General features: G+C 38.2%; 1 protein-coding gene across 1 annotated transcript; it reads right to left on the bottom strand.

The window, feature by feature from the left end:
• Positions 1 to 966: 966 nt before the first annotated feature.
• Positions 967 to 2,054, bottom strand: LOC108544122 (olfactory receptor 51A7-like). The gene is given in 3 exon segments (XM_017895117.1): positions 967 to 1,594; positions 1,626 to 1,777; positions 1,779 to 2,054. Coding segments are annotated over 3 exon segments (1,056 nt in total).
• Between the last annotated feature and the right edge of the window lie 9,690 nt (positions 2,055 to 11,744).

Below are 11,744 nucleotides of genomic sequence, written 5' to 3'. Positions count from 1 at the left end.
TGAGGCATGCAAAGGAGAGAGTGCTGTGTTGAACCTAGATGATGACTGCTCTGATGCACCCTAGAATTTTTACCCCAGAAAAACCTGAGGGACCTGGCTTCAGGATGCTACCTCTTTTTCTTTAGACTATTTTTTTTACTTCAAATTGATATATTAATAGATCTATCAAGCACATACCATCAACAGAGTACTTTGTTGTCAAGAGAGTTAAAGTTGAATAATTCGTAGCTCTTGTCCTGTGGAAATTTACTATATAGTTAATGAGAGATATATATGCATCATGGTGGAAATACATATGGGCCTGCAACCATTGAGCATCAAAGTTTCAACCTCTTATATTTACTATAAACATGGTCAAGTGCCATGGCCCTTCTCTAACTTCCTCCCCAAATTGACTTCTACCAAAATTTGCTTCACCAAATGACATAGTCTCTGTGTTTCCCTTTCACATCACCCGAGAAAAGTTCCTTAAACACTGACCTACATGCCAGTCACCTGAGATCTTGCTACAATGCAGATTTCAGCTCAACAGGCTTGCAGCAGGACATGAGATTCTGCAGCAATTTTAACAACTTTCTAGGTAATGCTGTTACTGCCAGTCAGCAGACCACACTTTGAATAGCAAAGTAAAGAACATACTTAGACAAATTCAGACACTTTATAAAGAGTTTAATGTAAATCACAATGAAAATAAAATAAAAGGAGGTAAATATCAAGATGTTAAATAGTACCAGAATTTTGTAGGGCTCTCCCAGTCATAGTTCAGGGCTACTTTTCCTAACTTCTCATTAGAAGATTTGCAAGAGTTTTGCTCTTCCTTCTTGTGTCTGAGAATTGATGTTATCAATCACCCAAAGAATAACAAGATGATTCATAACATGTTTATGAAATATAAGCCTCTTCTTTATCAAAAGTAGAAAAGCTGTGGTATATTAGATGTTCATTAGGGATTAGCTGATGGACCACTTAATTAATACATCTAATTGTAAAGCTATGAAGTAAATAGAACCATTTCCTATTTGAATGAAATACTTTCCTTCTCCTAAGAAAATGTATTGTGAAAAAAATAGAATTTCCACCTTTGCCCCACCATTTAGGCTTCAGAGCCAATTTTTCCAGGACCTTTACCCTAATCTGCCAAGTTTTTACATAATACACAATAGGATTCATCAAGGGTGGTACCAGCAAGAATGCATCTGCTCTCAGAATCGTAGCTAAAGGGGATTTATGCTTAGAAAAGCGATGCATGGTAGCCAAGGTGATGATGGGCACATAGAAGATGAGTAGAGCACAGATATGAGACACACAGGTGTTAATTGCATCCCCATGGGATGCAATTCCCAACACAGTCTTCAGGATGAACACATAGGAAATAGCAATAAAAACACTGTCTGACATCATGCAGAGCGCAACGAACAAACCATAGTTAAAGTTAACCCTATTGTCAGAGCAGGCCAGCTTCATTACATCCTGGTGAAGGCAGTAGGGGTGGGATAAAAGGTGTTTATTACAGTATCTGAGTCTCTTTAAAGTAAAAGGAAGGGGTAGCACTAGGAGAATGCTTTTAATAGCAAACACCAGTTCATCTGACGCTTTTAATAGCAAACACCAGTTCAATTTGCAAAACCCTGACGCTGGTGAGAATAGAGCTATATCTTAGGGGGTTGCAAATGGCTATGAAGCAATCAAAGGACATGATTAGGAGGACTGAAGACTCCATGTCTGTGAATTCATGGATGAAGAATTCCTGGGCAATGCATGCATCAGCAGAAATCCCCCATGTTGTTGAATAAGAAGATTCTCAGCATAGTGGGTAGGGAGGAGAAAGACAGGCCCAGGTCGGACAGGGCCAGCATGGAGGGGAAATAGTACCTGGGCTCTTGCAGGGAATGCTCTCTTCTGATAACAAATAGGATGGTGCAGTTGCCCAGGATGGCCATGAGGTACATAAGGCAGATGGGGATAGAGATCCAAATGTGTGCATGCTCAAGTCCTGGTATCCCAATCAACAGGAATGTGGAGACTTCAACTTCTGAGGTGTGGAGCAGAAACATCACAGATAGGTCACCAGCTTATCTGCTCCAAAGCCTAAAGTAAGATGCACAATAGACAAAAATTTTTAATTGTATTTGCTGAATATATTTAAGTTCAATAGTTGGTTAAATTAAATATAGCTCAATCTTAGGTGTCAAGAAATAGCATAATAAATATTTTCCTATGTAAAGAAAACAATGGAAAATATTTAAACAGGTTCATCACAGGATTCATTTAAAACCTTTATGTTATTTTTCTATCCTTATTCCCTGATATACTTCTGAATAATTTTCTAGCTAGAAAGAAAGTGCTTTGATACCCACTTTTTTTGAAATCCTCGGCTTTTGAGATTTTTGCTTCAATTAAGTGGAATGTGTTACAATCTACTGTCATGATTGTGGTCAATGGTCATGTACTCACACAAACCACAGATGCATGCTGTAGTAACAGCACTTAGGAGAGGCCTGAATCTTAGGTTATTGATCTTGGTACATGACTGTGAAAATATATAGAATTAGTCTACCACAGGGGTTGGCAAACTGTAATGCAGTCAAACTCAGCCCATGGCCTGTTTTATACAACATGTGGGCTTTTCTATTTTAAAGGATATTATTAAAATAAAAAACAAGAGAATAAAAAGCATATGTGGTAGGGATGATAAGTTCCTGAAAATTATACACATTGTAAAATGATTCACTTTTCAGGTATTCACAGAAAAAGATAGGCTCAAAACCTTCAAGTCTGGTAGCAAACACCATTTGCCAGATCTTGACAGTAGCCTGAGGCAGGGCAGTGTGAGTAAGCACAGCACCTCAGTGACCAGAGGAGGAAGAGCTCCTCTGACCCAGCTCTCATGACTTAGATGGCTAGTGACAGCAAGAGCCCACCTTAAGTGGTGCAGAGAGGATGGCTATGTGTGATCATTTGTCCTTTCATGGAAAGTCTCCGAGCATGTCTTGGCAAGGGTAAAGAGGAGGTTGCATTCAGCTAGAAGAAACTAGAAAGTGGTGGATAGAAATAGAAAGTAGTGAAGGAAAGGGGAAATAGTATCTACTCTATATGCTGCAAAAAAATTTTAAGGACCTTTGCCTCATGTTGACCTGAGTTAGGGGCTATGAGGCAGGCTTAGTGTTATATGTGACCAACGCTTCCTTGTTATGCATCCCATAACACAGATGCCATTTGTATGTGTTTAAAGTACTCGCCACCTTACAGTGCAATTGCTACTGGCCCTGCTCAGAACGGTCACAGCTCTCGTCTTTGTCTGCTCATGGATTCTTTTTTCCTATTGCACTTGGCTTCTCTGTGTCTACCCTTCAGATTGGTGACCAGTGCAGGTGTCTGTCTCTGGAATTTGGGTTTGATACTGTTCATACTCCTAGTGTCAGCATTACTGACACTTTGGGTAACTTTCCTTTCAAGAGCTGTAGAATAAAAAGCTCCAATGGTGTGGCTAACAGCCTGTCCTTGTCAGAGGAGCAGAATTCTGACAGAGAAAAAAGTGATAACACAACATCCCTCTCCCTTCAATGAATCCCCTCAAAATGGGCCATTCCCAAGGTTTCATACCTGAGGCCTTTGTTGACAAGCTTCCAACCTAACTCCGGTAACTCCAAAAATGAGTTACTACTGGCAACATTGTTGTATTCAACTGTATTCATCATGTAAATACAAGTAAGTGCCCCATGCTACATGAGGACACTAGTCTTTTCAGCCATAAACCTTGTCCAAAATGTAGCTTGATCTCTTAGGTTGAACAACCCATGAAACATTTTTACCTCCATTCCTCTGAAAGATATAGGGTTGTCTACAAAACTACAGTGTTTTCATTGGAAAAGGTAAAACCATCCTAAGGAAATTCAATTTCATTCACCAGAACACCTACCAGGCTTCTAGCTACCTAATTCCAGACCAAGAATGGGAAGCCTTCAGATCCTACAGCTACTGCAGCTTCTCTGTTCCAGCACTTTGTTGGGAATCTGCACCTTTGTTTATATCCTCATACTCTTTGTTAGCAGAGGAACATCCTCTTGAGAATTAATAGACACCTAGTCCCCTGGGAACAACGACTTTTGTTTTGATTTTGCTTTGATTTGTCTCATCAATGTCTGTCAATAATGAGCTCTCATAAGTGAGCAGGTTCTGAATCACAGTGAAGGCTTTAACTGATGTGATCCTGTTTCCACACAGGTGCAGGATTTGGGGACAGTCACTCTAAGGCATTATCAAAGACAGCCCAAATCCAGCAATGGCTCTATCTAAGATTTGGTGTCAGTGTATACCTTAAAAGGCTCAACATAAGCCAGTCACAGAGGTCAGAGACAGGCAGACTTGAGGTAGAATCCTGCCCACAAATGTGTTCTGTTTGGTCATCACAATGTCTAAATAGATTTTTAATGTGATGGCTTTAGGTAGGTAACAAAGTCTCTAATTTATCATAGGCTCCCTCTTTCTGCATTGTCTTATATCTAGCCCCTTAACATTTATTGGTCCTCAAAGGCACTTAATCTCACAAAACAAAAAGTAATACCCAGGGTTACAACATGCTTAATAACTCAGACCCTCACATTCAGAAGAGAAATTGTTCAGCCCACTACCTTTGAAAATTAGAAATAAATAAATTGTATAATTCTGCCGGCATGTTGTGCAGGGGCATATGATTTTCAGATAAAGAAAACAGAACACAAGATTTAGCAAAATACTATTGGCCTGAAACAAAGTATATCAGATAAATGAACCAACTTAGACAACCAACAATGATGACTTCATCTTCAGGTTAATACAAGAGGTGATGTGATGGAGTTAGGGGCTGTAGTCATGAGTTAGGACAGGCAGAAAATTGGAGAAAAGAATCCAGTAAACTAGCAGACTGATACTATAACATGGGCCTAGTTGCTTAACACCTCTGAAAATTTGCTCATTTGTAGAGCTTTGATAAAGCTGTGAACCCTACTTAAGTTCAGAATTTTCTGTTATTTAGTAGCCTTTTACTACAAAATCATGCCAGTAGAAATATAGTCAGGATTATGATACCTAATATTCTGCCTTCAGGAAAATATCAGTCCTAGTTAAACACTGTATTATTTTCCTAAAGCCTTAGGTCCCCTATCTCAAGGCTTCACCAGGCTTGGGAAGATGCAGCCCTGGCACTCCAGGGCAGGTGGGTGACTGAAACCAGATTTGTTAGGCCCTGAATATATTTAGAACTGGTTGCTGAGGATGACAGACAAAAGTAATACAGAATACCCTTTGAAATGGTCCTCTTTATTATTACTGGACCAGAACAAAATAACCATGAAGGCCTACGCTAATTCTAGCCAATATATCCAGCCTAGGTTTCTCAACTTATTGCCCTGGCATCTGTAAAGGAAAAATTGCAGCTGTTATGAAAATATAATGAATGCCTAGAAAAGGGGGCACATAAGTGTTGAACCAAGAGAGCATTGCAGACCTAGTCAGATTATCCTAACTAGAGAAGATAATCCTAAAGGATTCTGTTCATTCAAACTTTAATCTTTATTCAAACCTCCACCCATTAGGAAAATACGTTTTCTGATATAAAGAAAAAAAGAAAATCTCCCTCCGCTTTCTAAAATAGATAGTGCAAGTAAACTTTCTTCCTTTCCCCATCAATTCTTATGTTACTGACCACAAACAGCATGTCTATTGCCATCATCATTCATTTATTTGATATGTATTTCCTGATGACCTATTATGAACAATGTATTGTTTCCAACTACTGAGAAACACAGGTGACCAAAATAGATGCATTGCTTTTATTGAGCTTATAGTTCAGAGGACAACTATGGATCACCAGTGAGTAGGATAATCAATATACGAAGCTTTCAGAAACTTTCAGAGGTAAACTTCCAGAAAACCTTGAACCTAAACCTAGAGCAGTTTTTAGCAGGTAATGAGGAGCACCTCTTCAGTCTACACTGGCTTCGAAAAATGAGGAGCACTAGTTCCTCACATTCCTATTCTCACACACAGATAGGAGACATAATTCAATTTGATTTTCACATTTGGAAAACTGTACATTTTAACTAGAGTATTACCAAAAGGAGTGCAAGTTTCTAATGTTGATATATTTTTTCCAGCATCAGTCCAGAATCATAATGGAATCATATGGCTCATGTTTGCCTTATGGTAGATCCTTCTGTTACTTCCTGACGTGTATCTACATCATTTTGAGTGGAAAATTAATTGGTCTTCAGATCTAGAAAAGGCTACAGGATCACCAGGTCAAAAAAGCAACTAGAACTATGAAAAAATTACAAGTTTGTTTTGTTTTGTTGTGGGGTTTTTTGTTTGTTTGTTTGTTAATTTTTTTTAGGGAACAAAACAATTAAAACTCTCACTTGGAAAGGCTAAATTTAGGTGATTTTTAAGAAAAAAAATGAAATAAAATCTATTATCTTTCTTCCATTTTTTTCTCTGATTTGACTTGCTGCCCTAGCTCTTCCTCATCCATTTCTGCTTTCCTTTACTTCTCCTTTTTATTTATTGTTAACAACAATAAATAAATAATAATATTATTGTTAATATCACCATTTTAACATAAAAGGGTGTAAACTTGTAATAATAAATATTCCCTGCAGAAGAATTTTTCTCTCAGCAGCCTTCCTGAGACCACTTCTGTATACTTTATGTGCTCATAGCACTTTCTCCATTGCCCTGGAGTTATCCCCATACTTTCTAAAAGACTTGGCCAGTGGATACCTTTTTCAGGATCATTTTTCTTCTCTATTTGGAGTTTTAAAAAAGAGGAACCAAATTGGTAAGCATATCATTTTAATTGACTTATGGGATTAAATAACAGAACTTGCACCAAAAACAATAACAAAAAAGAACAAGGATAGATTTCCAGTACAACAGAAGAAATAGCTCATACCTCATTCTGAGGTGACTGCATTTTCCGTGAACCTACAAGCTCTCCAGGATAGAGCATCAAGGTTTGAGCTGACGCTGTGAATTCACTACTTCTAGTGCATCACCGCAAATCTTTTAGCCTCATTTTCCAATCACTGTTGCAGCAATCAGACCCATTTAGTCATTGGCTGGCTTTACACAGGAAGAATCTGAAAACATCTCAGCCTAGGCCCATGCCATGTATCTCTTGTTTCTTGCCCCATGACTGACACTGAATGATGAGATATCTACATGTACTTACTTGGTATTCATGTATGTACAACCCAGAAATGGGGAGAATTAAGAATTCGTGAGGTAGACTTTGAGCAATGGGAAAAAGGATCCAATGGATAAATTGTTTCTGTCTTTTTATTTTCCTGGGTCGAGTATCCTGAGACATATTTGATAAGGCTTCAGAGGTGACCCTGTAGGATTAGGCAATAGTCACCCATAATGGTATCTGAATTATTATTGATGTGCCATTTCTCAACCTCCAAATTCCTTTTTACCTGCTCTGTGATGAAGACGTTGGGCCTTATAATGTTTTGCCAGCTGGTACAATGTTAAGATTTGTCAGTAGAGGGTAGTGGAGGCACACTGAAAGGAAAAGAAGAGGTTTTTCTCTTCCTGGTTTTATTGTGGTTTGCCAACCAGACTCCTACAAATTACAATTTTTCTTCTTGCTTGGCTCGGTGTGTTTCCTCCAGGGCTCGGTTCCAGCAGTTCGTAGCTTTCTTCAGCATTTCACTACTGAACTTGTTCTCCAGCTCTCCACTGAAACAGTAATGGCATAACCTGGAACCATAGGCATAATAGGCCAGCACTGCAGCTGAGATAGCTTCTTCTGTATCTTCTCCTTATCCCTGAATATGTGTGTGCACATCATGGGCCCCATGGGACTAGTCTTCTAGCAAGGTAGTCACTCAACTTACCCAGAGAAGACAGCCTGGAGACACCCCAGGCACAGCCACACATGGAAATTCATTATACTCCTAGAGAGAACAGTCTTTCCAGTTCCCAGGCACAGCAGTGCCCAGCAATCAGCAGTTTCCCTTGCACTTAGAGAGTTCTGGGGCTTGGCACTTTCTTATGGAAGGCCTTTCTTGCAACTAACTATCAGAGAGCAGATTTATGGAAAACCTCACTGACAAGGTACTTCTGTGACTTCAGCCTTGTGCAAGGAAAGGAGTCCTCCTTGGGGACTTTATCTCAGCCCTTGGGGTAATGGGTGCCCCTTATAGCTGTTTCTACTGAATTCTTTATAATTCTATCTAGCAAGCTAATTTCCCCACTATTTTAGGTCCTTGTTAATAATTCTCTACATTAAATTTTTCCTGTTAAAATTATTGTATGATTTCTGGCTTTTGATTGAACCCTGATTAATGCAGCATCAAACTCAATGAGGTGTTTTCTATCATCTTATTCTTCCTCCTTCTTTAACTCCAGTTGTTCCTCATTCATGGTCCCTGGAAGCACATTATCATTAACATGGTCAATTGATAAATCTGATTGCTAGTGGTCAGAGGGCTGACAATAATCCTTGAAATTCAATGGCATCACAATTACTAACACAGTCATTTGTGATTGACTGGTTGAAGTTCAGGTGAAAGGTAAAGTATTAGGTTATATGGTAACTATGGATCTTGAATATAGTCCTCCATGTCTACCTAAAACATCTAAAGATTATGGAATGGGCTGATTTTACTATCTGCCTCAGAAATCTTGAAGTAAGAGCTAATCAGATTGGGACATCCAACTCACAATGCAGGATATGCCACGAAAATCAAACGTTCTCTGTAGGAACACTGACAGAAACCTTTATCTCATTCAGACATAGATTATACAGCTCTAAAAGTCAGGCAAAGGATTTAACTAAAAGGGTGGCAGAGCTGCAAGGCAGACTGCTCAGTTTTAACAGATCTTCTGTGATAAAGTCAAAAACCTTGAAAAAGTCTAGAAATACAGTAATGGGAAAATGATGAGATCCTCATTCCTGGAATGTTGACAATTGAGTGAATAAGTCTTCAAATTTTGAAACTTTTGAATATTTTATGCCAGAAGAAGCAGATCCCTTCTTACTTTTCAAAGATAATTCATTTGTTACTGTCTGGAGACCTTACACAAACCAAACCTGAGTGTGATGTCTCACAACTGATACCTTTCCTCCACAGGAACTGCCCTATCATTCCCCATTTTTGAAGAAAACACTTTATTTACTGAAGGCATTGCAGAACCTACTTAATTGGACTCACTGGAATCAAATGAGGAGAGTAGATCTTGAAGGTGTTAAATCCAGGCAGCAGTGGAAGTATGTGGTAGTATGAATATTAATTAACATAGAGAAAAGTTTATTGACATGAAGGCATTGATCCATGATTTGAGGTGCAATATTACATCAAGGATACCCAGAAACTGTGCTAATGCACTACTGAGATGGTTGTTTCAAGACTGGATATGATAATGACCACAGAAAATTAGGTGGAGATGACAAATATTCTTGGCAAAATGTGGACTATAGAAATATCAGGGAAGCTGACATGTTAGAACTGATTTATCATATGGGACAAGAGAATTTACCACATGATTATTTTCTCCATGAGGGAAGAGAAATGTCTTCATGGAGGCCACAAAGAATGCATTTGTAAGAGGAAGTCTGGTTCGTTTCAAAGGTCAGCAGTTGCCGTACTCCGTAGGCTACACCTAACAAAGAAAGATGCTTCTGTGGAAATGGGCTTCCTATTAACAATGAGAATGAAGGAATTCTGAGACCACATGGCAGTACTTAACAATCATATAAGTGGGTATAGTTTTTATAGAGGATAGAAAGGCTAGAATGGCTATCAGAGTGATGGGACCCAGTGTGATATTTTGCAATATATGGTAGTCTTCCTGGAGACAAGCTAAATGAACAATCTTCTAGAATGTACCCAGTGTACATTTACAATAGAGAACTTCTAAGCACCAGGCTGACATCAGCCATAAAATGGGAAGTCATGATCCCTTAACTTGTTTAAATATTTAAGTCACTTCATGTGTACAGTGCCCATTAATTGAATATGAGTCTTGGTCTCCCCCACAAAGTGTCCCGCAGTGTTACTGCCAGTATGTAATAAAAATTATCCAGATTTCCCCCCAAACAGCCTAAGGTCATTTACAAATGTAACTGTTCATTAAACAAAGAAGAATACCCAACTCTTTAAGGACTCTTAGATACAGGTTATCTAAGGTTATATCTAAGAGTTCTTAAAGAGTTTGTTCACTCAAACATGTCATCATGCTCTCCTTTGGTTAACTTATAAGATTACTGAGAGTGATTAATGGAGTTATGAACAACGTTTATCTCATAGTCAGCCCAATAATTTTTTGGCTTTACTTGTGGTTATTCTTCAGATGCTTAATCATATAATTGAGGATAATATACTTAGCAACAGGAAAAATTCTTATGTTGTTATCCTATCTGAGATATTTGAGCAGTTATTGTAGGTATAATGATGCACAAGGTCAAAAAGCACAAATAATTTATGTGAATAGTTGGCCCAGAATCGTACGACACTTGTCACTGTTGTATGGATGTCTCTTCATTAATTCATATCCATGGCCTCACTGGGGTTTTTTTTGATAAGTTTCTGGAAAAGGAGGAAAATACTCAGGCTTGGTTCATGAATAGATTGGTAAACAAGTTGATGCTAACTGAAAATTGTGTGCAGTGGCACAACAGCACTACATTTGAATGGCATAAAGGAGAGTGGTGAAGGAAAACACTTTCAAAGGGCAGAGTTGTGAATAGCACTCTTGGTTGTTAACTTTGTTTGGAGGAGAAGTTGTCTGAAGTCTGTGGATATACATGAACTAGTGGACTTCGCTGAAAGGCCTGGATAATTTGTCAGTACATGGAACTAGCAACTTTGTTAGAAGAGATGTAAGAAAGTCTCCATGTGATGTGCTATTGAAGTGGACGCAAAGGATGAAAAGTTCTGTGTCTCATGTTAATATTCACTAGAGAGTATTCACTTCAGAGGAGGGACTCAATAACCAGCTATAAACATATCTAAAAAGTATCTATGTGTGGATATCAGCCAGCCTTTGCTCTGTCATTGCTAGTCCAATGATCCCATAAATGAAGCCATAAAATCAGAGATAGAGAGAAACATGAGCCAAAAGTACAGGTTCTCTTATGCCAAGGCAAATCTTGGTTAAAAAAAGAATGAAAAATAGTGTTATCCTTACTCCTAGAATGTTAACAATGTAATTACCAACTTTTAACTCTTCAGCTAACAGCAGCAGTAACTGATGCTGAGCACATAATATGGTAACTTGTATTTACATTAGGCAGCCCCTGCACATAATAAAGGGCAAAATAATTCCATCTAGATAAGACCCAACGTGGAATTACATTGATGTGCATTTTAGGATCCACCCTATAAAATGTTTATTTTGGAATCGCACAAATAATCAAGAATTTCAAGAAAAGAAACTAATTAAAGTGTTTTCTGTGTGTCATTCAAAAAATAACTGAATTATTTAGAAAGTTTCTATGTGAACTTTTATAATTGTACACAGAGCCTGAATTAATACTTTATGTAGCTTTCATACTGCTTACACATATAATTAATTGTTTATATATGTTTCTTCACTTTATATAGAAATAAAAAATCATAATTTAGTTGGCAATGACATGAATTTATTGACAAAGAAATTGACTAAATAAACGTCACATAACCTGTAAGTTGCTTAGTTTGGACTGTTGAAGCCATGTTTGGGCACTCTGGGACAATTACTCCATTCTAGCAAAGCACTTA

This window comes from Rhinopithecus bieti, unplaced genomic scaffold, assembly GCF_001698545.2.
Source record: "Rhinopithecus bieti isolate Rb0 unplaced genomic scaffold, ASM169854v2 scaffold_648, whole genome shotgun sequence".
Lineage (NCBI taxonomy): Eukaryota > Metazoa > Chordata > Mammalia > Primates > Cercopithecidae > Rhinopithecus > Rhinopithecus bieti.
The sequence above is the reverse complement of the archived record's forward strand: the minus strand, read 5'-3'. Positions and strand labels throughout refer to the sequence as shown.